Consider the following 24,447-nt stretch of genomic DNA (forward strand, 5'->3'; position numbering starts at 1 on the left):
TACAAACACAAAGTATTCACTATAATTCTGTAATGTGCAACATACATATTCATTCCTATGCTAGCTTTCCTAACATGAGAAACCTGCAAGAACATTGTTTAAATCTGCATTTTGAGTACTAATTAAAATGAAAAGTTTTCCTCTCATGAAATTTCATTGAAAAATCTACTATTAGGGCACCTAGGTGGCGCAGTGGATAAGCACAGGCGCTGAATTCAGGAGGACCTGAGTTCAAATCCAGCCTCAGACTCTTGACGCTTACTAGCTGTGTAACCCTGGCAAGTCACTTAACCCTCATTGCCCTGCTCCCCCCACCCCCCAAATCTTAAAGCCTTGTGGTAGAAGTTGCATTATGGTGGTTTAGGTTTTAATCCAATCTCCCATTCTAAGGTCAGAACAATCTGGAAAAAACTTTGTTTAAAAAAAATGAGGTCTATATTAATTACTTCAAAAGACATCGATGTACTATTATTCATAGTCATAATACATAATACATAAGAAAACTACATGCTTTGGTTTTACCTGCAAGTAAAATCCTGCTTTCCTATCACTCACTTCTCCCCACCTTCCACTCTCCTTTAACAATGATTCAGATCCTGGATTGAAAATACCCTAACAAGTCAAGTACTTAGTTTAAGAGCCACAATAATTTTATAAAGATTCTAAACTGAATTTTTAAAAGAACATTTAGACTATGAATTCATCTAGTTCAAATCTTTCATTTTACAGATAGGGAGCTAAGGCCAGGACAAATTAAATATTTGCCCCAAATCATGCAACTAGCAGGATCATTAAAAGGTTTTCTAATTTGAAATATACCATGTTGCCTCTCACTTCAAGCATGCATATGCAGGACAAAATACTGACCTGGGAATCAGGAGAAGAACTGGGTTTCCAATGGGCACTCATTAGTAAGAAAATTCATTTCTCAAAGGTTACTCACCTATAAAACAAATAGATTGGACTATAGATCTCAGGGGGCAGCTAGGTTGCACAGTGGATAAAGACCAGGCCTGGGGTCAGGAAGACTCATCTTCCTGGGTTCAAATCTGGCCTCACACACTTACTAGCCATGTGACCCTGGGTAAGTCACTTAGACTCTATTTGCCTTAGTTCCTCATATGTAAAATGAGCTGGAGAAGGAAATGGCAAACCACTCCAATATCTTTGCCAAGAAAACCCAAAACAGGGTCACCAAGAGTTGGACACAACTGGAAATGACTCAACAACAACAGGAGCCTTGAAGTTCCAAATGGAGAGAAAAAGGAGAAAGGATGAGGGGCAGTACTCAGCAACAGGGATCAACCACAGTGAGTTAATAATGATGATGATGATAGCAATTTCTCATGTTGATACAAGTTTACACAGTGCTTTCCTCACATCAAATCTATGCATTAAGTAGGAATAGGCAGTCTTATCCTTGTTTTATAGATGGTGAAATTGAGGCAGCCAATTCCTAATCCACCCTCTGGCTACGCTCTTCTGGGATTCATTGTACTACCCAGGAAACTCATCCCCCTGCAAGATCACATTCCCCATGACACAAGCACCTATGTGGGCCTCCATCTGTGGCAGGCAAGCTCTTCCTAGATCCTCCATTTAAGGAGGGTGCCTGGGCCAACCATCTCTTCATGTCTCACCGTCTGCACTCCTCTAGACTTCATCATACCCCTGGCTAATAATGCTCCCCCCTGCCACTTCTTTTCAACTTCTTTCGAGTGTGTCATCTCCCCCATATGATTATGAGCTTTTCAAGGGCAGGGACGGTCTTTTGCCTTTTTTGTATCCCCAGGGCTTGGTATGGTTCCTGGTCACCATAGGTGCTTGTCAAATGTTAATTGACTTAATGAGGTCACAAAGTCAATATATGGAAAAGTAAAGAATTAAACCTAGGTTCAAGACCAGTAGTGTTCTTTTCCATTCCACTGCCTCAAGTGAAAAACCAGAGCAATGGTCCTGAAGAGAAGAATATGTCATCATGTGTGGGGCGAAACCCAGAGTAGTAACAAAGGGGAAGAAGAAAATCTCCCCTCCCTAGCTATGGTTGCCACACTGAAATAAAACAGGGTAGAGACAGGTCTCTGAATAAAGAAGGGGGTGGGAGAAACCTAAGGTAGTGTCTCTCAGCTAAAAGGAGAACATAGATTAAGCCTTGAAAAAAACTCTGATATTTTAGTTTATCTTCCTCATTTTATGGGATTGGGAACAAAAGGCCATAAGTGAATGGAGGGGTTTGCCAGGGTCATAGGCAAGGTCCTCCAGCTACATATAGAAGACAGTTTCCACTGTCCTACAAAGCCAGAAGCTCCTTACCACTGTACTTTTTAACACAACAGAGCCTTGATAAGGTTTCCTATAGTATTACTTCTTGTAGTACTATCTCACAGAGCTGTTATGAGGATTAAAAGAAAGTGTACGTGGGGGACGTAAAACTGTGCTTTACATAAAAGGTGCTAGGGGGTTCTACTTCAATAGTATTTTGAAAGGATTATAACATGGAAGTGGGCTCCAGAAGACAAAAACAGAAGATATGAGTGTAAAGAGGCAGGTTTAGGCTAGGTATAAATAAGGAAAGAGCCTCCTAAATAGTAGAGCTATCCAAAAGTGGAATGGGCTGTTTCACTTCACTGAAGATTCTCAAGAAAAGACTAGATAGCCATTTCTCTTCTATGTTGGAAAAGAGATTCGTGGACAGGTAAGTTTCTTCCAACTCTTGAGATTCTATGATTCTCTGATCAGACTGGAAATAGTCACAAATCCATAAATAATCCAATGACTTGATTCTATTTCAAGATTCTTTTCTCAAGTTTTAAAAATTAAAGCCACTAAAAAGGAGCCAAAAATATCTAATGTACAAGAATACCATCTATCCCAACTGCTTGTCAAGGATGAATTCTTTCTCATCTTTGGTGAAATCTTCAATTTTTATTAGTGATAAAGAAGTATGTTTACTCATTTTTTATAATCATATCAAAGTTTCTATTAAAGCTGTTTTAAGTATAATGCTGGGTTTTTATTTTGAGTGAACAAAATTGTAGGATCCTATGTTCACAGATTTGGGACTAGACCAGATGAGGCCATCTAATCCAATGCCCTAATTTTACTGAGAGAATCATGAAGCCTAGAGAAGTGATGTGACTTGCCCCAAGTCATCTAAGCAGTAAAAGGGCAGGGCTGACTGAGGTTCAAAGGTTGATTCTCGCTAATGCCAAGCTGAGCAAGCACTCTTCACTGCAATACAATGCTTCTCCCAATCCTTAACTCACATTTTAAAGATAATACTGTATATCTGTAGCACCAAGAAACCAAAAAGAATTTGATGTTTTGTTTTGTCCTCATAATAACATTGTATAGACAAGGAAACCAAAGATATAGAGAAGCTAAATAACTTCCAAAAATAATGCCCAACTGGAAATAATAAGTTAAAAAAATTCTATTGGTTATACTATCAAAACAAAGGTTGTTTTCAACATATTCTTAACATATTCTTTATTTGTTTGTTTGTGGGGCAATGAGTGTTTAAGGACTTGCCCAGGGTCACAAAGCTAGTAAGTGTCAAGTGTCTGAGGCCACATTTGAACTCAGGTCCTTCTGAATCTAGGGCCAGTGCTTTAGCCACTGCGCCACCTAGCTGACCCCCACATATTCTTAATATATATATTCTTAAATGTTTTGGCCATTAAACTACAAAAATCTGCAACTTACCTTTCCATCCTTATTTCACAAAACTTCCCTTCTTTTTATTTACGTGTGTGTGTGTGTGTGTGTGTGTGTGTGTGTGTGTGATAAAGCCAGATTACTAAAAATCTTGAGATACCATTTACTCTAGAATTAGAGCTAGAAGGATAGAAAATATCTAGAACTAGAAGGGATAGGAAAAATTAGTAAACCTAATATAGGGAAGAACAATTTATATATAAATTTTAAAAACTGAGGCCTAGAAAGCTAAAGTAACTTACCCAAAGAGCATATGATGAATTTTTAGACTAAAGCTCCAGAATTTGATAACTATTTGTAGCTACTGAATAACTAAGGCCACTCACCCTTAAGCATAGTAGCATATAAAGTCATTAAACCTTCTGGTGCTCAGTCATGTTCAACTCTTGTGATCCCATGACCACAGCACGCCAATGCTGTCCATGGGGTTTTCTTGGCAAAGATATTGGAGTGGGTTTATATTTCCTTCTCCAGTAGACTAAGGCAAACAGAATTAAGTGACTTGCCCAGGGTCCACAGCAGCGACTAAGTGTCTCAGGCTTTCCTGATTCCTGGCCCAGAGTTCTATCCGCTGAGCCACTAGTTGCCTCACAAACTATCTTCTAGGAACCCTAAATTATTTAACTTTATAAAATTTTTTGAAAGATCTTATTTTCAAGCTAATATTGCTTTCAAAAATTGCTAAGAAACAAATATATGTGTATATATATTATATATATATATATGCTCACACAGATTATATCTGAAGGTATATTTTAAGTTCTGATTAACCATTAACCTCAAAATCTTGATGTCTATGAAAGAATTAAGAATTTCTCACTTCTTGGATTCTTCATACCTCTTCGATCTATACCTACAACTGTAGAAAAATTGTTTTAATCTAATTTTCTTAATTAGGAAACTAATATCCTGAAGACTTATGCAAAGTAACATCATATTATCCTCAACAAATTCTGACAAGCCCTTTACAAATGCATTCAAATGCATGATTTACTTTTAAGGCATTTTATATTTTACCTATCCCAAGGAGCAGAAGTCCTCAAAGGATTCTCCTAATTACATAGTATTCCAAGCCCAGGTCCTGTTAACACACACATTAAAAAAAAAATTAATCAACTGTAATTTATGCTATAGGCCTAGTTCTAATTGTAGGCTACTTGTTACTATCTATGCTATCATAGCACTGCAAAACACACAAATTGAGTGATCTCTGGAAACCCATTGAGCAGTCCTGCAGGTGAGTGTCCACACTACCAGAACACTCGCTGGTACCTTTTTAACATGGCACACACCAGATAGAAGGATGAGGTCATTTGAAGCTTAGACTACTGTTAACATGTCTCAGCTGTACCTATTTTATTGCTGTAAAGGTTCTAGCACTTTTGAAACCATCACTTATTGAAATGTTAAATTGCTTAAAACCCTTTTAGTCAAGCAAGCCAAAATTTAAAAGATCACACAAAGTTTAAAACATGGAGAGAAGACAGAAAAAGGAAAGTCACTGGAGACAGAGGTTGTGATTTAACTGTACTTATGAAATTGACCTCATTTTTCTGATGCAAACCATTATACACCTTCCACAGATTAATCAATTTCTATGTACAAAGTGTGAGAAAAATACTGGGTTTCTCCCTTCCGTCAGCCATTCATATCGATGTCTTTAATAAATATTACATGCTTCAAAGTGACTGCTAAGCTGTTGTTTAGTTCTTAGGGCAAGTGATTATTAAAAAGCACTAAAACAGTTGAGTTTCCTCATGCAGTTAAAAAAATAGTTTTTCTTTACTCAAATAGTCAAAATAGTATTTCCCTCAAAAAGCTTTTGAAATAGAAATGTGAAAAGTGAGAGGAAAATATTAAAGAATTCTGAAAACAGCAAAAATTTAGAAGTTTATAAATTAATTTTTAAAAGTCTTTAAGTTAAATATAAGAATATTTTCAAAATAAAAACTGTTAAAAGTTCATTAAAGCCCCAGAACTAAATAAAAAAAAATCTGGCTGAGTTAAAAACAAAAACAAATCCAAAGACATGAAAGCAGATAAAATATTTATCCAGAGCCAAGCATTCATACAAACAAGTTACAGCAGAGTTTCCAGGTTAACAGGGTTAATGAGGCATAGAAGAAACAGAAATCCATAACAAAGGATGTAGAAAATTAGAAATAATTAAAAGCACAATTTTATGACAAAAAGTTCTATAGCAAAAAGATCAACCTTTAGGTCTAATAACTTTTAATAGTGTCTCATGTATATGAAGTCTATCATTCTTAGAAAAACACTTATGAAATTAAAGGAAATGGCAGGTGAGAAATAAAAACTACTTGAAGAAAAGGGTTATATTTCCTAGTTTTAAGTCACAAACAACAAAAAATCAACACTACTTCCCCAACATTAAAAAAAAAGTCTAAGGCATCACACCGAAAAACATATACCTGTTACTAACAGGAAAAAGGACAAAAAATAATCAAGGGGGTTGCTTTTAGACCAATTTAAGAAAAGAAGAAAGAGCTTTTTTTCTGCAAAGACCTTCCTAATGAAAAACAGATTAGAAAGAGAATACTACACAAAGAAACAGGGATCAGGGACAATATCTTGACCACAAGTTCAATAGAAATCAATATAAAGCATTAGATAGTAGAGTATTGCAAATAATTCACGGCAGCTACCCTAGAAGGGTCAAGACCCAAAAGAAAAAAAGCATGCAATCTTAAAAACAAACAAACAAACAAACAACCATGGAACAGGTAAAGTGTTTTTATTCACACATAAGCAATATTAATCTTATGGTCAGCAATCAGTGAAAGGGTAAATCCAACTAGAGAACTGTTGTTAAAGCAGCAATCTGAAAAAGAACACTAATTGCACTCTTCAGTTCATAATGATAAATCTCCCAGTACTATGAATCAGGGTAGCTTTATGACAAAATATTACACTCATCATGAGACAAACAATTTCTTGTTTGCATAAATACTATGAGAACATGTAAAATAACTAATTCTTAAGAACAAAGTTTAATACATTAATAGTGTATCACTAAGAAAGGAAGACACCCTCATTATCCATTCAGATATTCACTAAAAATTATACCTTCCATTAATCATTTTCATTTACAAGCTTTTATCAACATTCCCAAGACTGCTTTAAATCAGTCACAAATAATGATTTCAATTTTTAACCTGAAATATGCCAATGTCTATTTTTAATGGATAATTTAAGATAGTATTTAATATATTTAAAGCATGTTAAAGGATTAGGTTAGTTAACTTTTTAAATAAAAATCAGTTATATTTTTTATAACATTGACTTCTGATTATGTATCAATAGTATATAGGAAGGGAATGTTTAATTTTGAGGTGGACAGAATACTTTATTATTTGAGAGACCCAAAAGTCTTGATTACTAGATGATCTTTTAAGAGAGTTAATTTTTAGTTGCTGACATCTGAAGTGAGAATGGAAATACAAACTTATGAAAACAATTGTGATATGAGGTCAAAATAAAACAAACAAAAGAAAAAAACCACCTGTGGACTATGGCTAGGTTCAATAAGATAATTAGTTAAAACAATGATCGCAGAACCTTTCTGCTTAAAATTGGAGTCTGGTATAATGATAACCAACATAAAAAATGAGAAGCTGAAAAACAGAGGAAAACAAAAAGCACAATAAATAAAGAATAACTTTCATTGAAACTTGGGGAAAAGAGGATATATTTGGCTACTCTCAGTTGCATTACTGCCTAAACTACAATGAGTGATCAGGGGATTAGGGAGAGGTGGGTTTTGGAACAGGCAATGAATGGATCAATGAAAGGTGACTTACCCGAAGATATGCAATGACATAAGTCAGCAAATAACCTCTCTGGTCCATTGTCTTCTCCAGCTGCCAAGGCCACTGTAAGAGTAAATTATTCATATGCATTTCAAAAATGAATTATACACAATTTATTTATATATTTATGGCCTGATTCTATTATTTCATTAACATAAGGAACTCATAGCAAGGAAATTTGCTTTCTTAATGCAAATCTGTGCCTCCTCTACAACTTTCTAGTCTAGCGGTGAGGTCAGAGGAACAGAGCATGATTAATGGAAGTTTACTGGTAAACTTTTAGATCTTACTTTAAGGAATTAATTTCAATCTCCTCTACATTCCCATAAATAACAAATTCATAAAACTAAAGCCAATAGACTCCCTTGAGCTTACTAATTCTTTCCCCCAACCCTACTTTTACAAATAGATTTTTATTTTAAAGGTCAGCAAAGAAAAAAAAATTAATGAAGAACAAAGAGTCTACTTACATAATCTCTATCTTACATAATTATTTCATGGTAATCGAGCTACCTATATACAAATACTAATCATCTAAGGACACCACATACACTTATTCATTCATCAGGTATTTATCAACCACCTATCTGTAGAACACTAGTTACTTTTAAGCAGTAAAAAAAAAAAAAGAAGCAAAAATACGGCCCCTATATTTAAATAGTTTATACGTTTTGTGAGGAAGCAAACATGTACATTAAACATTGCATGAAAGGGGCAGCTAGGTGGCGCAGTAGATAAGGCATCAGCCTTGGATTCAGGAGGACCTGAGTTCAAACCCAGCCTCAAACATTTACTAGCTGTGTGACCCTGGGCAAGTCACTTAACCCCCATTGCCCTGCCCCCCCCCATATTATTTTTTTTTTAAATTGCACAAAAGCCTACAAAACAATATACAGACAAATGCAAGGCAACATACAGGTGAGATGCTACTATTATAAATACAACAAAGGAAGGTTCTGAATATGTCATTATGAATAAAGATGGCCATTGAATATCTTCAAAAATTTTGTTATAATTCATTTCCTACAACTAACTGTACAAATGTTTTTTCTGGCTCTTCTCTAAGCAAGTAGACCCTATGCCAAAAATAAAAGGCAAAACCTCCTCAATTTAGTGTAGTTTTTACATGCACAGAGAAGAAAAAACTAATGCTGTGAAAGGGTTCTGGGCTACTCTGTCTTAACTCTATAACTGTCTAGCTGCAACAGCCATGAGCAAGTCTTTCTCTAGGCCTGAGCTCCCTCATGTGGAAAAATGTCTCGCCTGGGTCTCTTGTTCTCCAGCCCCACATCACCAGCACTCCTATCTCAAATTCATCCTATCTTAAACCCAATTATTTTTTTTCTCACAAGCCTATTCTTATTACAAACTTTCTTTTTTTTGTTGAAGGTTGATCCTTCCAGCACTCGGCTTTGCTTCCTGATGCCTCACTCTCCCTCACTGTTTATCCAACCATGTGACAAATTTTATCCATTTTACCTTCACAACATCTACTGCCTATACCCGCTTCTATCTCCCCACTTACATGGCCAACCTCCCTGGTTTAAGCCCTCATCATCTCTGACCTGGACTGTTACGGCAGCTTTCTAATCAGTCCTCTTCCTCATGTCTAGTCCTCCTCCATACTACTGTCAAAGTCATACTCCCAAAGCACAGGAACAAAAATGTCATTCCCCTGCTTTGGGGACTCCTTATTAACACTAGGACCCAATACAAACTACCTTGCACCTAAAGTCTTTTAAAACTCATTCTGACTTATCTTTCCAGATTCATTACACACTATTCTTTCTCTGGTAAACTTGAGGCCAGTCAAACTGGCTTCTTCCCATCTCTTACATACAAAACTCCACCTATATCTCCATGTCTCTGTCCCTCTCTTCCCACTCCTTGCCTAGAATACATTCTGTCTTCATTTTCGTCTTTTGAGCTCAGTTCAAAAGTTACTTCTTACATGAGACCTTTCCTGATCCTCCTAAGCTTCAGTGTCTGTCCTGCATTGATTAAATGATTGATTGTGTGTGTGAACTGTCTCCCCTCAAGCACATGGGAACAACTTTTAGTGCTGAAATTAAAACTTTAAATTTGAGTAACATGCAGATTCATTACTGGTTTGCATGGCAATTAGTCAAAAACAAAAAGGCTCACATAAATGAAAATAATTACTATTTCTACATAGCTAAATCAATTATTTTTGAAGTCAATTGGTGAAAGAAGTGGAGAGGCAAGGAGAGTTTTTCATTCTTATGGGTCTTCCACCAGGTTATGAGCAATGGAAATTATTTCAGTGCTGCTTCCAACTAACCCCAGCACTCCGATCTCTATATTGACTCAGTTTCCAAAACTTGGGGGCAAAATGACAAGATAAAACACCCTAGTTATGGCATAAAGTAATCAACAACCATTTAATAAGTGCCTAATAGGCATTAGGCACTATGTTAGGTACAGGGTTAGAGAGATGAATGTGAAATGTCCTTGTCCTCAAAGAGGTTATATTCTAACAGGAGAGATAGCATGCATATATTTAGGTAAAGAAAGAAAACATACAAAACAAATATAAGGTAACTTGGGGTGGAGGCTGGAGAATTATTACTAATGGCAGCAAGGATCAGAGAAGATCATAGGCAGAAGGTTGCTAAAAGAGAAAGATGTCAGAGGAAGGCAGATCATTTGGCCCATAGGTTCCCTAAAGTGAAAGGTAAAAACCTCTGATAAAATAAATAGCAAGAGAAAAGTGAGCCTGTAGCCTTTTAACACAGAGATGCTGCAGATAGGAAATGACCTCTATTTTCAGCCCTTTACTTGGCAGGAAATGACCTGATGATTTGTGTAAAAGTTGTAAGGTCTTCAATGGCAGGGACTGTTATTTTTTATCTTTCTAGCACAGAACCTCATGTATATTATTTAAGAAAACTTCATTAAACTGAATTTAAGCAAGAAGTATGGAATTAGCTCTTAAATTCAAGTAATTTCATTTGAATCTTTGTGGGACTAAATGACTAAAATTAGCACCCATTATCTCTTATTCTCCTACTAGGAAGAAAAGAGAAGACAAAAGACAACCCAAGACAAAAAAATAAGAAAGATACAGGAATAGCTGGGTGTGCTGTGTCTCAAAACTATAGAATGGGCAAGACAAGAAGTTAAAATCTGGCTTATGGTTCTTGAAAGTTGTGCTGACTCGATGACCCATGGTATCGTTCCCAGTCCAGCTGTCAATCAGTCCTGGGAGAAGCTCTGTTATGAAGGCATCACTCAGTCTGCAGCCTTTGTATTACCTGCTATTTATCCAACAGCTCCTCCTATCTCCAGCCTTTCTCTATGGGCAACTGGGGTGGTGCTGGGGTACAATGGCCCATGCCCTTTTGCTGACGCAGACTTATCTAAACTGTCTTTATCTCATTATGAAAGTTACCGATAGAAGCTGGCTCCATCTTGAATCCCCTGCTGATCCCCAGTGATCAGTCCATCAACATACTGCCACCTTGATATATTTTAATAACCTCCTTTTAATTATTTTTGTCCTGAGTTTTGTCTCATTAATCGGGGGAAAGCCCAAACAAAAAAATTTTCTTTTTAACACTGCCATTCACATTTTGAAAATTATCAAGAGCAACTATTACTAGAAGGTTTTTGTAGCTTTTCCATAACAATGTAATTTCCCAATGGTTATTGTTTTTCAGCCTTTATATTTGTTAAAAAGCTCTTAGGAAAAACACTCAGAAAGCATTGTGTACTTCTCTGGGGACCAAAGGAATGAGAAAAGAAGGAAACTGTGAAACTTCATTTCATTCCATAATGGAAATCTGAGTGAATGAAAAGATGAATCAAAAACCATTTTCCAGCAATTTTTTATTATGTGCCAAACATCATGCTAAGCACTGGGAATACAAATACAAAAGAGAGACAGTTTCTACCCTCAAGCAGTTTACATTCTCTTCAGAGGAGTAGCCCAGGAGTGCTGTTTTAGTTTGGGAGATCAAAGGGATCGTGAGTGGAGCTATGGAGAAGCTGACTGACACTTTTAAATAGCAATGAGGGGATTGGTTTGATTGTAGTTCTAGAACTGGAGAAGGGTAGAGAACACAGCTAGTCAAAGATCCCACAGGAGATTATGTATCCATAATTTGCTATTTGATTATCTGGAAGCCCAGGTCACCTACAGAAATTTGTTGGATCACTTCCTTAACACTTACCACTTGATTGTTCTGTTATGGGTGAGGGAATACAGAGACACCATGAGAGCACAGAGCTTCTACTTATAGCTGACCCTATTCCTTCCTTTCCTAAGGGCCAAATAAGTCAGACCTTAACTGTTTACATTTTCATCCCAAAGCCAGACAAGTGTCATGGGGGAAATTATCAAGGGCAGATGGTTCAGAGACATTCTCTGAGATACCTATCTCCTTGAACAGGAGAAAGGCAAAAGCTTTTATAGATGATAGATGGGGTGACCACCTGACAATGGAAAGTTCCCTTTAGGGGTGGGGATACCTTGAGTGAGAGGTAGTGGTCAGGACTTCTGGAGTTAACTGTGCCCCTATCCCCCATCAGGCAGCAGCCACGCCTAATGGGCTTATCTTCCTTACTTCTCAAGATGTGTTTGTCCTTCAATTTAGCTGGCCAGTTTAAACTTTAATAATCCCAAATTCCTTGATATGTCCCAACCCCATAAAAACAAGCATCAGTCACAGTGAGCTAGCTCCATGATAATATTTAAACAAAAATAAACCATGCCCTACAAAAAGGGCTGTGCCTTGAAATATTTATAATCAGTATCACCATACTAGATTGCAGAAACAAGATCAATGATTTTAGGTCACAATATAAGGAAACATTACCATAAAGTGGTAACTAACTGGAACAGCACTCAAACCGCAGAGCAATAGTACTCTGGTCCCCCCAGCACTGGCAAAACTATTCAATTCTATATACATTGACTTCAATACTACAGTAATACAGTCTAGGATTCATAGTACAGGATTTTAAGGTTTCAGCTACATAAATTCTAACATGTTTTACAAGGTAATTCAATTTGTAAGGATTCTGAAGTCTCAATATTTTAGGCTAAATTGGTTATATGCTATCTAAAACTAGAATTTCATCTTTGCTTTTCAGTCACTACATATGAATTATCTGACTAAAGACCAAAATAATGAACCCAAGGAAATGGACACAGAGTGGTTAAAGCCTTTGCCAGTGGTCACATGAAATCTAAGCAAAAGATTGCAAGCACAACTGAAACCCAGTCCCACCATTTAGTCACTAAACTTTCCTTTCTGTAGCAATTATCTTTTTAGGTAAAACTCAACCAACACACCAGTGGCTTTTTCTGATGAGGAAATGGAGCAGCAAAAATAAGGTGGTGAGGGTGAGGGTGTGTGGAAAGTTAGAGATTATTGAATTTTATTTTTTTCCCTGATAAAAATTATACATGCTAGTTTCAGATAGTACCTCCCCCACACAAAAAAAATTAGTTTGCAATAAGTAAGGCCTGTACAATAATAAACATTACTCCAAAAGCTTGGCCTTGGTTAAGATTAATTAGATCACTTCCTCAAGAACATAACACTTTCATCACCACTCAATCCCTTTAAACCTAGCAATAAAAAGTAAAAGTTTATTCATGATATATATATATATATATATATATATATACGAAAAATACATAAAACCGGGTATTCTAAGACCTTTGTTTCCATAGCAAATACTAATGTGCCTTCAGTGACGTAAAGTAAAATACAGAGGACAATAAATATTTACAAAGATTATTTCGAACTGAATAGTACAGTGTATATTGCTAAAGATTAAGTTCTAGTAATATAATTTAAAGATACATGAAGAATTTACTGGGAAATAGATTACAAATATGAATAATTTCAATGTATATTCAACAGTAAACAATAGTTCCTGGAAAATTGTCGGTTTATGTTTTCAAGTAGGACAGAAAAAAAAATGTTACTGGGACAAATGACATTTTCACTATGGTTTTCATTGATCAGTCTTGTAATCCATCAAACCAGACAGACAGAAACCACCCTATCATTACTCAGCCTGTTACAGAAGTGAAATGTTTTCTGTTCCTTTGTACCAACATAAAACAATCAGTGACAGGGGGTGGGCTATAGATAATTTATCAAATGCCTTTGATTAAACACAATTTCCTTTTAAAAACATACTAATAGCTTATTTTATTCATATGTTATTGTCAATACTGTCCACTAAATATTAACCTAACAATATGGACCTCTCCTTCCATGTGGCACACTATGGTACAACTTTTAGATACACATATTTTGTAAACACAAACACTAATTCAAAGACAAAGAAAAATATTTAAAATGCTATGTCTGGTCAGATAAATGGACACAACAGAACAATGCAACTTTCTGTATAACTGATAAAAGCTCGTGAAGCAACTAAAATCAAGAATTAAATATCCTATCATTCAAAATACATTACTGTATAACTACAAATTCAGTAACACAGACAGAACAAAATAAACCAATTTATGTATTTTAGAGAGAATAAATGGATATAATTTTAATTTTAACTTCTGTTTTGCATTGATACATGTTTCTCTAAGAATTATAAACATTTTTAAAAGTCATACCCAAATTTGGCAGCTATATCATACACTTGCTTTTCATGTTGAAGAACCTTCTCTCGATCCCCCTCAAAGAGTAACGTAGCTACACTTAGCTGGTTGGGATCAAATCCTTTAAACTGAAATGAAAATATTTTTATTAGAACAAATCATACCATACAAAAGAAATAACCAAGGTACATTGTTCTCTTCCATTCCTGTCCTCCCCCAATACAACTATTATTAGCTTTAATAGTATACTTTACATATGAAGACCTTTGTAAAGAATCTGTTATGTGCTGAACAGTATGGGGAAAAAACCCCAAACAAACAACAAGCTAAAGCCATGTAAGATTATTCAGTAAATTCCTGGGTTTTTGTTCTATTATTTATTTCATTAGTGTTTATTAATCAGAATGTAGTGAATAAATGAAGAAACAAGTTTCATAAATTACAGCCACTATGTAGACATGCATATGGAGAGGCAGAATCCCTATAAAAAACTTGTTGTTTCATTCTGTTTTGCCTTTGGGACATTCTTTGTAGAAGATGCCTGTACCGGCAACTTGTTCTGCTTCTCAAGCACAAAGACTATTTTCTAAGTTCCTTTACTGTAGTTTCAATCCACTGACATGTCTAGTAAAGCAGTGTGAAGCAAGACAAGAATATGCATGTTCCTCCACAACTGCCAAAGAAAACTAAATAAAATATATTAACTAGCAGTGAAGAATTATTGAATGTAGTAAAAAAAAATGTTGCTAAAAAGATGAATGTTTCCATATTTCATCCTTCTGGTAATATGGCTACTAAAAGAAAAAGAACCAAAGACTAAGTCTAGCAAAGCAGAGATAAATAAAAACATTCATAGCAGAACAAAAAGCTGGAAAAGATTGAATGACAAAACAAGACTAGGAGGAGATATTATAAAATCGAGTAAATGGACAGCTAGGTAGCTCAGTGGATAGAGTGCTGAACCTAGAGTCAGGAAGACTCACCTCCCTAAGTTCAAATCTGGTCACACCTACCAGCTGTGTGACCCTGGGCAAGTCACTTAATCCTGTCTCCTCATCTATAAAAAGAGCTGGAGAAGAAAATGTTAAACTACTCCAGTATCTTTGCCAAGAAAACCCCAAATGGAGTCACAAAGAGTGAAACATGACTGAGAACAACTGAACAACATTCAAGTAAATACTGCTGGGTTTGGAAACATAGGACAATGGTTTAAAATCCTGTTCTGCTGCTATATATTGTCTGACCTTGGACTGGTAAAAACTTCTCTGAGCCTCAATTTCCTCATCTATAAAATGGGTATAACAATAACTGGCCTGCCTGCCTCCCAGGGTTGTTGAGAAGATCAAATGAAATAACTTATTTAAAGTGCAACATCTCTAGTCTAGTGTCCACTCAAGCCAAATACCTTAATTCCCTGCCCATTAGAAACTTGTCGTCATCCCTTCAACCTACCCAGGCTTTGATAGGATAGCTTTGACTTTGATCTTTCCCAGTACCAGGTCTCCACAGAACATCCCTGCCACCTTGGTTTCTCCCTCCCAATTATGCATTGTCTTCCTCCATTAGAATGAAAGCTTTTTGAGGGCAGGGAAAGTCTGACAAGCTTTTATTTGTAACCTTGGCACTTAGCACAGTACCTAAAACATAGTGCTTAATAAATGCTTTAGTTAGCTAGCTAGCTTATAAGTATCATAAAGTAGCAGTAGCAGTACTAATTACTTTGAAAAATACGTGCAAGTAGTAGCATTACTCTGAAGAATAAAAATAAATCTTAGTTCTATCTCAGTTGTAAGAACAGCTAATATAAAAAATCAAGCATCAACAACTCAAAGACAGAACCTCAGGAGCCCCAAGGAGCTACAGAAAAATGAACTTCAGGCCCTGGGAAACTCAAAAGGTTCCTAAACTTTGATTCATATGGAAAAATATCAAAGGTGAAGCAAGAATCTACCATACAGCTCCTACATCCTTAAAAACTAAAATTATTAACAGAATTATAACAATGAGGTTGCTATACTTTGGGAATTTATTAAAATGCTCCTCTAGTAAAGTCCTACTTTGACATTTAAGGCCAAGGCTTATGCCACAGTAATAAGCCCTTACAATTCCAGCAAAACTGGAAAGGCTTTGAATAGATGAAAGTAAGGGATTATGTATATTAATTAAGGACTAATCTAGATAAACCTGTAGAAGCTTATCACAAGAAAGGGATGGCTGCTGCCAGCAATAAATTGTTTAAGCCACAGCAACTCACTATACTCTACTACAAGGTGAAGCAAATGTATGATCTACATTCCTAGAAAAAGTACTCCTGTAGATATCATGGGTCTTAGAACTATTAAATAACAATAAGGATCTTTCACCAAAAGTTTTGAATGGGTCTAGGAGTGTATGTGTATGACTAAAACACGCTGACACTAAAATTCCAAATATTATGTGACTAGTAATTCCTTCCAGAAAACCTTTAGGATAAATGTACAAAATGCATACAAATTAACTCAGAAAAGAGTCTTTTTCAAGTTCAGGTTGTATTAAACAGTAAGTATAAGATCCTTTTTTTGATTTTAGTCTTATGAAAATAAAATTTCCTGCTTTCCTGGAAGCCTCAAAACTGACAATATTGGTAACCAAAAATCTATATTCTGCATGGAATAAAATCTACCTTAATATCACAAAGAAATTAAAAACAACGAAAAAGGTTTTTTTAGGGTCAAAGTATGGGTTATATTCAATTGGACTATTTTTAGTAATATCAAAAGCTCAACAAAGAAATGTCAACAATTAGTAGTAACAACAAAATACTATGGCTATAACTAAAGAAATCTTATCATAAACAATACAGGACTTCCTAATGGTGAGTTCATATAAGATATGCAGTAAATTAGCAAATGAAAAGGAGATGGAAAAGTTCCATTAAGGACTAAAGCTAAAATATATAACAATAAAAAATTACCAGTCTTTTGTCTTTAGAGCAGTTATGTCCTAATATAACCCCTATCCTTGCCACTGAACCCTCTCTTCTAACAAAGAAAAAAAGTTAAACATAAGCAACAGACAAAGTGACTCCATTCTGCCTCCACCATCCACCAACTTTCTACGATTCTTCAACTATTCTTCAGAACCAAGCCTGATTACTATTCTATTTCACAAATAATACTCAACCAAAGCATACAAAATAAGCAGTACCACTGGCAATTTCCTGCTTGACAGGATTCCTCCTGAACCTAAGAAGCCTCTCTTATAAGACATCAGCTAGATGGTATGTAGCAATGCTACATGAAAAATCAAAAGATCAATGAAAGACAGATCTTGATAGCAACCCAAAGTAAGCCACAACTTCAAGAAAGGATTGCACAGAAGGAAATTTCTTCCATACTCATGTTCCATAGAAAATTTAAATTATTTTGTATGCTACTGATAAACTTTAATGTTAATAACTGAAACCAAATTAAAATACACATTTCAGCTAATGTCATCTTGACAATACAAGGAAATAGAAGCAAATAATTTATAATATAAAGAAGCTTCATCTAAATTAAGCAGAAAGAATGCAAATCTGTTGCCTGGCCTATTAAAAAAAATGTTCTGGCTCAGTTTCAGTAATCATGAAGGGATATGGAACTTTGATGATTCACAACAATGCAAGATTATCACTGGCCTAGACAAAATCATATTGGATAAAAAGCAAAATCAAGTTGGAATTACAATAGCTATTCCTCCTATAGGACAAAAAAATATTATGTAGATAATCACCAAAAGGTATCTGAGTTTTGCTGTCAGCATTGGAATGCTATTTACCCAGTTTAAATTGTTTTAGTCTAAGGCAAACCAAGAATGCATATTCTCTTCTTATACTATCTGAACTTAACTCTGTTTTTCAGCAAGAAGAAATTTATAGTCAGGTGAGCAATACAAATTTTAAGCTCCATCTACCTAAATAATATTGTACAAAGAAAGCAAATTCTGACAGCATATTTATTTCTAACCTGGAAAAGTGCCCCACAAAGAGCAAAATGAGACCTCCAACACCTCCAACCTCAATATGAGCAATAAGCGTATTAATAAAGAATATAAAATGTTATAAGGAAGTAAATGTATTTGCTCTGAAGAAAAAAAAACACTTGAAAACAAAAAAGCAGAACTGTTCTTAATATTATCAAATTTTACCTTGTACAGCATATGCAATTTTCAGAAAGTGCTCTAAGTGGTTCTATGGGCTTTTTACAATTTCCAAAATACATGGCATTAACACTTTTATAAAATTTGTACAAATAAATACCTTTGTGATGTAAAATTTTTTCAATCCATCCAAAAATGATGTAAAAATAGAGGAAACCTGAGGTTTAAGAGCAAGACCTAAAGTAGGGGAAAATAATTGTATACTTTAAAACAATCGCAAAATTTGTAATTTTCAAGCAGCAAAAATTTGTAATTTTAGTATTTTTGAATTTTAAATTTTAAAAAATCCCCATAGAACTGACACTACTTAATCAAAAGAAAACAAGAAGAATCTTAAATTTTCAAAGCCCCTTTTTAGATTAAACAAAAACAAAACCAAAAAAGATCAATAACTAAATGTAATTATTATTAAATCTAGGTTGGGTTATCTTCCAGTGACATGGTATATACACAATAAAAGCAACTTAATTTTTATTTCATTAAGATCAGTCAATGGTAACTGGTATCATTTATATTTTTTAAATTATTCAGAAACCATTTAGATCAACTGCCAAACATGGAGTCAATATCAAGTTTAGTTTAGTTTTGTTTTTTTCTTAACGGTTATGCCACTCATGCAGAATTCTTGGCATAAAACTAGTAATTGCTTCTTTAATTACACGCAGAGAATTAAAATTGCCAGAATAGCATAAATGGTGTCTCAGAGTCTGTTAAATTAACATCTTTGCCTCAGGACAGAGCTTAATTGAGATGAAAGCCTTTTACTGGTTTTCCATTGTTTTCTGTTAGCAGCAACTTCTAAAAACTCCCATGACTGCTCCATTTTAAGGACCATGCATCTGGCCTTCATGCTATGAGCCCAATTCATAAAAAGGTTGAGCACCATTTACATGGTATTTTTAAGTCCTATTAAAACTACTTTAAAAGCTTAAATCCTTAAAATCAGAAAACAGAAATCCAGCAGAAGTATTCTACCCAACTACAAAAAGTTCTCTGCAACAACGGATTAAAAATCTTTTCATTCACCAATACTTTTACATTGACATCAAATTACTGCTTCTCTTGGTCATGTGAATCTTAAACTCAAAGACCCAATGATATCCCTTTATCTAATATATTTCTATTGATTTTCAATAAGACATCTTGTGAAATTAAAAGATCAACAAAACGATATTGTGTGGTAACTAAGTGAATTCTTATAGTTCAATATATCAAGACCCGCGATTTCACCATTTTAGGTAATCCCCCTAGCAACACAGATCATCACCTTTCTATGAGTTAATAGCTGGTCTTTGAAAGTTGATGTGACCCCGCCCCCCCCCAAATCCATCATCACTCAATCAATTTGTTGAAGAACCTGATTATAACTAAGCTCGTTCTCAGACAACAGATAGCCCTTTACTGAAACCTGCGGACAAAGCCTTTCCAACTTTACCGGATCTTCCAGAACTCCACAAGCATAGCCCTAAGGGTCACCTCAAGGCCACAATAAGAACACAGAGAAAAGTATCTGTTTCTTATGATACTTTGAGTTCCTGAATCATTAATAAGGAAAATTCTGTTTTTAAACTGTCTACACTGATGTTCCTTTTAAATAAATTACATTTTTTCCAGCATATATCTTCTTGATAGGTAGCATAAGGCAGAGACTGAATTAAAAGACCTACTTGATATTAAAGTGGAACTTTGATTTGGAAACATTTCTTCTCCCTAATCTCTATTCCAAAAGGATAATAAAAACAATTTAGAAGAGCTACACCTATACTTGGGAGAAATTAACTTTTGCTGACTGGTATTTCAGTCAGTCAAGCAACTGTATTTATCTTTGTTTCTAAATTAATGTTACCTATCTGAAAATACTCATTTTATAGATACTGTTTTATCTCACTTGGTCAACAAAGGAAATATTTCCTAATTACAGTGTCCATACACTGCTGCCTTAGTGAATCAATATAAATTTATTGATTATCTTCATTTAGCTAAGGCCTGCAATACAAATTATCCACAATTTCCTCTCATTTTTGTTAGTTTTTAATTAGGGTAAAAGACAGAGGGCAAAAATTCCAAAGCAGACAAAAATAAGGCAAATGATAGCAACCTTACACATCTGTGACATGATTGGAGGAGGATAAATTAGAAGATGGCCAGGGATATTTCTAAAAGGTTGGGAAATCCTTCTACATGGTACCGCAAAAACTGGGCATGTGTCATTGTTTATTTTGTACTCCCAAAGTTGGTTCACTGTCCTTTTTGGACTTTATAGTTTTGTTATTGAGGATGGAAATGAGTTGTTCTGACTAAAGATATGTGTGGGAAATGGAAGTTGCTGCCCTCAGATAATTTCAAAAGATTGTAGGGTAAAGAAAAAATGGAAATGCTCAGCGCTAAGCTTCATCTAGCTAGATCTGTTTGTAATTCTGTTTTGACAAAACAGGTACTTGCAACAAATCCCAAACAGAACCATATTCACAGAGAAGGAGCATAGCTTAATAGAGAGAAAGCTGGCCTCAGAAGTGTTGTGCCAACCTGGGCAAGTCTGTGATAGGCTTTCATTGCCCTAGGCAACATTTTAAGAACATTGTTACAGAGCACTGGAATTTTCCTAACACTGATAAAATCACAGGTTCAGTTTTTTTAAGTTTTATTTTTATCTGAACATTCAAAATACCTAAGAAAGGATTTTTATTTCTGAAGAGAAAAATCGAGTTTAAAAGCCTCTGTCTTTTAAATGACAGTGGAAAAATGATTTTATAAATGCAACATGATGACTGATAAAAGAAATCATACCTTATAAAAGTGGCAAGTCTATTTACTCTCTCAATTAAATAATTAATAAAATGTACAGGAACAGAATATAGTTACTGTTCTTGAATAATGCTAAAAGTAGCTTGGAAATTTCTCAATGCCATTTACTTCATGATTCCCTGGGATGATAATAACATTTTCTGTCCTAAGAATTTTCAAAAGGCATATTTATTTTATTTTAAACATTTATTTTGGATTGAATTACATTTTTATCACAAAAATCTACTAAAATAACACACACACACACACACACACATATAAAAAGCATTTTCACCAACAAATCTAATGACTGATGTTATACTGGAGATACTATTTATGAAAACAATACCTAACCTGGCAAAATTCATACTGATATCTGGCGTACATAACTCAGAGGGTTCTATTAAATATTATCTAAACAAAATGAGAGACAAATGGATAACAATGAAACGCAGAAAAGTGAAATGGAAATTAAGTTTCTTTCAGATACTAAATTATTGAATAAGTAAGTCAAAGAAATAATCATTTCTATGTAGCTAAAAGAAATTTTTTTAAACTTTTATATATTATATATTAGGTCCAAATAGTTACACATCAATTCTGTATGCCTTTGACCCTTCCCCCAGCAAATTCATCTAACATCCCTCCACATATGATACAAAGCCTTATCCTGTCTTTCAGTGCTTTGGCTTCTTTCTAATGAATATATTTGTTTTAGGGTAAGGGTTCCAAAACTTTTTTGTACTATGAACCCTTTTTCAGAAAATTTTGCTGCCTACATCCCTAACTGAAAGAAATGCTGAATGTTTTTCCCCATCCAAGTTCACAGACTCACAAAAATCTAACCTGAGGCTAAGAACCCTGGATTTACAAGAATTAGAATGTGTGATCTAATATGCTAAAATTTTAATAAACCAAACATTTCTTATATAAACATCATAGAAACAACAAAAAATAGGGAAGGTCAGTGACTGAAATTTTGTAGAACATTTTTAAACAAAGAAGGGGACAAGTGAATTTTAAGAATGAATTAAGTTGACAAATAACTTTACAAATTAGTATTCCTTAACTTACCAAACTGAAATTGCATATTGTCCATGAGACGAATGGATGCAGGAGCACATCTCTGTTCAAAAAGAAAGACATAAAAATGGATTTTAAAATGTTCACCACCCAAAGGTAGGGATACAGAGACTATTAGGCCTGAGAGGAAACTTATTTGTCCAAATATATTATGTCAAGTAAATAAGACCTTCATTAATATTAGAGAAGTTTTCTAGTATTTTGTACAAAGTCAAATAAAGCATGATGAAAATATATGCAAGAAAGGAAGAAGATAAAATGAAAGGGAGGAAAAAAAAAACCTGGATGAATTATCCAAGGCAGAGGGGGGCAATGCTAGCTCATTTTTGTTGTGTTTCTTTTTAAACAAGAAGGTTGGCCTAATGCTATTAAAATAAAACAGTAATAGCCCAGAGGGCAAAATCCTAAAAGAGATTACTCTAAAATTAACCCATGACATGAGTACGAAGTTTAATAAAAATTGAGTAAGTTTCCTAGAGTATAACACTCAATCACAACTGCATTTCTGTCATCTGGTACATATCGTTCCTAAAATATTGGCATGCATAAGAATTGCTGAGTTTTTGTGAAGAAAAACATTTTAATTCTTTTAAACTTATCTGCAATAAATACCATTATAAAATATTATATTCTATACATTTCAAACTAATAATGCGAAATACATGACCTATTATTAATCCCCCTTTGGACTTACTTTAGTTCATTTAAAATAGGAAAACCACACCTAAAATTTCTAGAATTTACTGGGGGACACTGAGGCATCGAAGTAAATATTAGTGTTCTAAAACAAACAAAAAGCATATATCCACTAAAATAAACTCAAAAACTACTACATATTAACGCAATGATATATTATTTCCTTTGCTGGAGAAAAATAAGTGGATAGCTTTTCATCTTTGTGACACTTAAAGAAAAAACAACCCAACATGTTACTCAATCATGAAGGTCCAAAGTTAGCTAAATTCTCTACATTGAAACAAAATTAACTGCATTACAAATGAACTTTTTAGCTTTTGCATAAATTCTGAAGTAACCAAATTTTTATTAATTAACTTTTTTAATTCACAAAATTTTAACGCTAAATAACTATAAATTTTTATAATTTAAAGCAAAGTCATTTGTCAGTCACCTTTCTTTAACTAATGGCTTAATTTTTTTTAATCCATTAGCCAACTATACCACATGAAAAAGAAAACATGAAGATCTTGTCAATAGTAATACTAAAGAACATATGTATTGCAGAAATTACTTCAGACCTTTAGAATCAAAATGACAAAGTTTATTGTTATTTTACATTAAAAAGTTTATTTCTTAAGTTTTCAAACTAACTGCCAAAATTTGGTGAGCATTTACAAAATCATAATACCTTTTATTCACATAGGACCACAGGACAACCCTTTTAAATAAGCAGAATGGGCATCATCATACCTATTTTATCCATTAAGGAACTGTGGCTCAGAAAGAGTTAAAAGGTTCAAAGTCACATAGTTGGTCATCAAGACCTGAGAATTAAGCAGGTTTTCCCACTCTAAGTTAGTTCTTTTACTAGTGTACTATGCTGCCTTTTTATATGCACACTAAAAATCTAAAAGTAAAATTACAAAGTATTTGGTACATACAATAATGTTTTGAGAAATGCTTTAAATGAAAGGTAACCATCTGATATTTTAACATTTTTAAGCAATTAAGTTTAACTATATTGGTAAATATGCAAATAATTAAGGAACTGCTATTTCCTCAGAATGGGGAAACTCAGAGTGGGAAGAACCTCCATTAAATCACCACCACTCTATGACTTAAGAGATGAGTCCTGAAACAAAGAGGTTGAATGACTTATCCAGGATCACACACCTATTAAAGAGGTAAGCTTGAGCCTATTGACGCATAAATTTATTTTGGATAATTTACTATATTTTATCCTATGTATACAAATGTAATTTAAATATAATTACATGGAGATATTAGAATTTTACTTTGAAATAAAAATGTTCATCCTGCTATCTCTATTTTCTTTGCCTCTTGGATAAAAAAATAAATTACCGTATCAATCAGTTTGGTTCTTCAAAGAATTCTCAAATCCCAATATTTCTAGTGTTAAATGCCAGATCTGAAACTAGGCCTTCCTGATTCCAAGCTCACCATTCTAACTACTTACTAAGCTGCCTCTATGTTACCTAAGTGGATAATGAAAAAAACATTTTGGTTTAACTTTATTAATACTGATGACAATAAAAGATCACTTTTACATATTATTTTATA

The 24,447-nt window shown here is 34.4% G+C and overlaps 1 protein-coding gene across 1 annotated transcript in view; it reads right to left on the reverse strand.

Annotated features, from left to right (window-relative positions):
• Window positions 1–24,447, reverse strand: part of AGPS (alkylglycerone phosphate synthase) — a 152,995-nt gene that overhangs the window by 38,718 nt on the left and 89,830 nt on the right. Inside the window, 7 exon segments of the mRNA XM_043993254.1 lie at window positions 4,735–4,769; window positions 4,772–4,798; window positions 7,539–7,580; window positions 7,582–7,610; window positions 14,141–14,270; window positions 18,422–18,498; window positions 22,180–22,231. Of these exon segments, the coding sequence (XP_043849189.1) occupies window positions 4,735–4,769; window positions 4,772–4,798; window positions 7,539–7,580; window positions 7,582–7,610; window positions 14,141–14,270; window positions 18,422–18,498; window positions 22,180–22,231 (392 nt within the window).

This window comes from Dromiciops gliroides, chromosome 3, assembly GCF_019393635.1.
Source record: "Dromiciops gliroides isolate mDroGli1 chromosome 3, mDroGli1.pri, whole genome shotgun sequence".
Classification (NCBI taxonomy): domain Eukaryota; kingdom Metazoa; phylum Chordata; class Mammalia; order Microbiotheria; family Microbiotheriidae; genus Dromiciops; species Dromiciops gliroides.